At 41.6% G+C, this 4,602-nt stretch overlaps 1 protein-coding gene across 1 annotated transcript; it reads left to right on the plus strand.

The window, feature by feature from the left end:
- Positions 1 to 852: 852 nt before the first annotated feature.
- LOC115686560 (gamma-glutamylcyclotransferase 2-1) lies at positions 853 to 4,303 on the plus strand. Its single transcript, XM_030611902.2, has 9 exons — positions 853 to 1,126; positions 2,180 to 2,299; positions 2,423 to 2,499; positions 2,708 to 2,764; positions 3,065 to 3,121; positions 3,240 to 3,280; positions 3,487 to 3,558; positions 3,644 to 3,723; positions 3,820 to 4,303. The coding sequence occupies exons 2-9, from the start codon at positions 2,191 to 2,193 to the stop codon at positions 3,990 to 3,992; spliced, it is 666 nt and encodes a 221-aa protein (XP_030467762.1). The 5' UTR covers positions 853 to 1,126; positions 2,180 to 2,190; the 3' UTR covers positions 3,993 to 4,303.
- The last annotated feature ends 299 nt before the right edge of the window (positions 4,304 to 4,602 follow it).

Here is a 4,602-nt window from a genome sequence, read left to right on the forward strand (position 1 = left end):
TATTTTTCCATTAAGCATGCTTAACAGGTGCCTTAAAACACTCGCTAAAGCAAGACGGGTCATATAATTATACAAATGATCCATGAACTTTGGCTCGATATGCAACGTGGCTCTTGAATTTTTACTTTGTTTAATATGATCCCCTGAACTTTAGCCCAATCTATTATGTCGTCCTTGAACTTTTAATTTATACAATGTGGTTCCTGAACTTTTGGTAAATGTTCAATCTAGTTCCTAAAAAATTATATCCCTAGATTCAATCTTGTCCCTGGATTTTCTAGTCCATGGACTAAATTGAACATGTACCAAAAGTTCGAGGACCACATTGAACAAATTAAAAGTTCAAGGATCACATTGTCCCGAACTTTTTAATCTGCTCAATATAGTCCATGAACTTTAATCCAACGTGCAATGTCGTCCCCGAACTCTTTTATTTGTTAATTTAAGCCCTGGACTCTATGAAAATGTTCAATGTTGTCTGTAATCTTAAATTAACGGAAGGATTACATCGAACATTTCCATGCAGTCAGGGGACTATTTTGAACATGTACAAAAAGTTAAGGGACCACATTGAATATCAGGTTAAAGTTCAAGAATCGCATCGAATAAAATTAGATATTTATGGACCGCATTACATATTAGGTCAAAGTTCGGGGATTATTTATGCCATTATTTACTGTTCATATTCTTAGCCTAAAAAGAACTTTATGATTCCATGGATCATGACAACGACATGATGCACATGGCCATGATGGCATGCAAAGTGCACCCCCACGGGTCATCCTCGCGTATAAATAGCCTTCCTCCTCCTCCTCTTCCGCCTCGCCAGCCCCTCTCTCTCCTCAACGCCCCTGCAACGTGAACGCACGCAACTTTAGAGAGAGAAACTAGAGAGAGAGAGGGGAGAGAGGGAGGAGCGCCGACCAAAAAGTTTCTTGAGTTTTGCGAAGCTTTGGCGCGTTCCCCTGTTCAGCTTCTTCCCGAATCTCTCTTCCCTTCTCTCTCTCCACCATCATCACCACCATCTTCATCCTCTGCTTCTTCCTCTCCTCCTCCTCCTCCTCCTCCTGCTTTCGTCGGATCAGAGGGGAGAAGAGAAGAGATCGCCTGTGAATTTCCCGAACCCGTAAGAGCTCGCTCTCCTTTCGCTTCCTCTTGCTGCATTTCCCTTTGGTTCCCGCGGCTCGGGTCGGCCTTTCGGGCTATTGGGTCGATTGTTCTGGTGTCGATCCGCCAGTGAATTCTGTGAAGTAGTTGCCGTCGTTCTGGGTCGCTGTAATTTCGCTGGCTAGGTTAGACATTGCCGAGCTCGAAGGGAAATGTTGGGCTGTACTGATGATGAGCTGACGGCTGCCCATTCCGGCTCCATCCGAGGCAGAACACGTTGTTTCTCTTTAAGCTGTGTTTTCCTTAGGATCCTGGCCTTTTGCGGTGGAGCTCTGTCCGTATGAAGTGAAGGCAGTTTGAGATTGTACCGTGCATTGATGCTTGATACATCCAATTTTTTTGTGATTGCTTTGTGTGAGCCTGTGACCCTTTCCCTTCCTTTGTCCCATGTGTTTGTCGATTTTGTGGTCCACAGAGCATGTGTCGATTGACGGGTATGTTTAACTTTTCGAACTTATAAGTCTGATGATTTAGGCAATTAATCTCGTGGCAGAGTTTCTTGTTTCTGTTCGTGGAGTACACTGCAAACAATGTCGTAAGTTATGAGCTCTCGAGAAATTAGTCTTGAAGCCCGTTTTTACGAGGAACCGGTGGAATGTTCGAAATTGGAGGTTGATTGTATATGTTTTGAACTTTGGACGAATTTTCTTGGTTCTCAGTGACAGAAACCTTTCATTAGTTAATCATTGCCATAGTAGGTGTAGCTCCATTAGTTTTTACAGGAACCTGATGTTGATTCTTGCGCGGAGTTGAAGAGACTTAAGGGCGCAGTTAAATTTACCATATCTTAGTTTTGGGTTTCTTCTATGGTTTTCCCTGTTGTCATTTGAATATTTTTTTGCGTACCCATTTGTCGTTGGAAGTTTGCCTTCAGTGTAATGACCATGAGATTATTTATAGAATGGTCACCTACCCTTTTGTTCTGCCAAAACAGGCATTAATGCTTGATAGTTCTAGCATCCTGTCTTGAGCGTTGTTTGTTGAAGGATTAATCACTGGAGTTTACTTGCAGGGTCTACAAGTATGGTGTTCTGGGTTTTTGGTTATGGTTCACTGGTGTGGAACCCCGGATTTGAGTTCGATGAGAAAATTATGGGCTTTATCAAGAATTATAAGCGTGTGTTTGATCTTGGTAAGCCTTTGTTGATTACAAAAGAATCATTGCATCCTTTTCAGAACAGCTTTAACTTGTATACCTGCTTGCATACCACCGTGCTTTATTAGTATTTTTACTCTTGATGTTTTGTTGCGACAGCGTGCATTGATCATAGAGGTACACCTGACCATCCTGCTAGGACATGCACTTTGGAAGAAGCTGAAGGATCCATCTGCGTAAGTATAGTGTCCCTGCAAGATCCAATGCATTTTCATACGGAGTTCAAGTGACCATCAATGTACAGCTCAACTTGAAAAAGCGAATCAAAATGCCGTGCTCATATGCCATTTTTGTATGAATAAATACTGAATCCTCTTATGAAAGCAGTTGCCTTCTATGTTTTTTGATAAAACTCTCCTTCCTTCTGTTTCTCCTCCTGTTCAGTGGGGTGTTGCTTATTGTGTGAGCGGTGGCCCTGAAAGGGAAAGAGCAGCAATGGAGGTTTGTCTTTGCAACTTCCATATCATTCAGTTTTTTCCCCTCACAGTGGTACCATAATTTGCAATCGAATTGGTTCGTACTGGTGATTGCTATGACCTTAAAATTTGTTGACCGACGACAAAGTACTCCATGGAAGACCACCCTTACACTTCTATCTCCCCACTCGTGTTGTCGTTTTTATTCTGTGTGTGTGTGTGTGTGTTGGGCAGGATGAAATAGACGAAGTTGCATGTTAGTAGGTTAGGTTATATCTGGAAGCACCTTAAGAATAGCATTTTTTTTTTCTCTTTGTGCTCACAGTATCTGGAACGGCGAGAATGCGAGTACGACAAGAAGACTCTGGTTGATTTTTACAATGTAAGGGTGTGTTTTCTTCTACTGTTATCATGTTTCTTTTCTGAAGTCGCACAATCTCTGCTCTCTGCATCTGGATTCTCTTAATATCAATCTCACTGGAGCATGATTCTTGAACCAGAAAGAGGATATGTCACAACCGACCTTGCAAGGAGTTATAGTGTAAGTATCTCTATTATGTCTCTATCTCTATCTCAATTAATCCTTTGTTGAATCGTTTCTTTTCAGATTGTTGTATTCATACTTAAAGAAGATGCAATTTTTGGTGCATTATGTGTCTTGTTTTAACTTATATGCTATAATTCTTCGAAGCAAAACGCATTAAGTATGTCACAATTATATGACGGTAGAATCATCTGCTTTTGCAGCTTTACGTCCACTCCAGACAAAATATCAAACAAATATTATTTGGGTCCTGCTCCTTTGGAGGACATGGCAAGGTAAGTAAAACAGCAAACTTTTACATGTCACTTTCTGGTAGGGTTCCAACATTTTTCTTAATCCCTTTCTGATTGGATTGTTTAGGCAAATTGCAACTGCTTTTGGACCTTGTGGAAACAATAGAGACTATCTGTTCCTAATGGAGAAGGCCTTGTTTGATATTGGTGAGCATTCACGCACATTCTTGAGCTCGAATAGCTATGCATTGTCACCGTTCCTAGCAGGATCGAACTTACTGATGTTGGGTGACTGTTGGACAGGGCATGAAGATGACCATATTATCGAACTCGCAAATGAAGTAAGGAAAGTCCTCGGAACTGCAGGGAAGATTGATAAGAAGTTGGTTGGGCCGTCCCGCATCCCATTGAAGGACAACGTACCGTCCCTGAAACTGCGTCCGCTTCAGGAAGCCATAGCCACGGACTCCTTATGAACGAAAGCCGACAATCGGAGCTGAGTGTCGCTCGGAGGCTTTCTCAACTTGATTACTAATGTCTTCATCGACTCTTCGTTACTCGAAACTTTTTTTTGTATTTTTTTCAGCACTCAAACCAGACTTTTAATCTTACCCACTCTGTTAACATGCCTAGATTAGGTCTAACTTCTGAGGACCAAGGTTTTAGGAATCAATAAACTCAAATTGTAGGCCACGGAGAGAAATGGTGGTCTCAAAGAGGACGCATTAGAATGTTTCAATCTGTTGTAATGCTGCCAGAGACTATGTCATGTTTCTGTTCAAGCGAATTGCGTGTATCTTCATTTTCATTTCAATCCTGGTGTCTGTTCACGGAATTGGCAACGATAGACAGTCTTGCATACTATCACATTAGGAGTAAAGATATCGAGATGTTGCATACTACATGAAATAGAAACCGAACTCCATTGAGCACATCAAATGACGAGGGCTGACTGTATATTGCACTGAACTTTACAGACTCAATTGTTCATCATGTCCAATCTCCTCTGTACTGTCATATTACTAGAACTCTAGTGCAGAGTCGTGCGCATTATCACGTTGTGTAAAGCCAACGGGTCAAAGTGAA

This window comes from Syzygium oleosum, unplaced genomic scaffold (genome assembly GCF_021117445.2).
Source record: "Syzygium oleosum isolate NSW1041296 unplaced genomic scaffold, Sole_v2.1 Sole_v2.16, whole genome shotgun sequence".
Taxonomy (NCBI): domain Eukaryota; kingdom Viridiplantae; phylum Streptophyta; class Magnoliopsida; order Myrtales; family Myrtaceae; genus Syzygium; species Syzygium oleosum.

Coding starts and splice junctions, on each gene's coding strand:
- LOC115686560 (XM_030611902.2), top strand. CDS start 2,191: ATGGTGTTCTGGGTTTTTGGTTATGGTTCACTGGTGTGGAACCCCGGA. Junction 2,300..2,422: donor TAAGCGTGTGTTTGATCTTG/GTAAGCCTTTGT, acceptor TTGTTGCGACAG/CGTGCATTGATCATAGAGGT. Junction 2,500..2,707: donor AAGCTGAAGGATCCATCTGC/GTAAGTATAGTG, acceptor CCTCCTGTTCAG/TGGGGTGTTGCTTATTGTGT.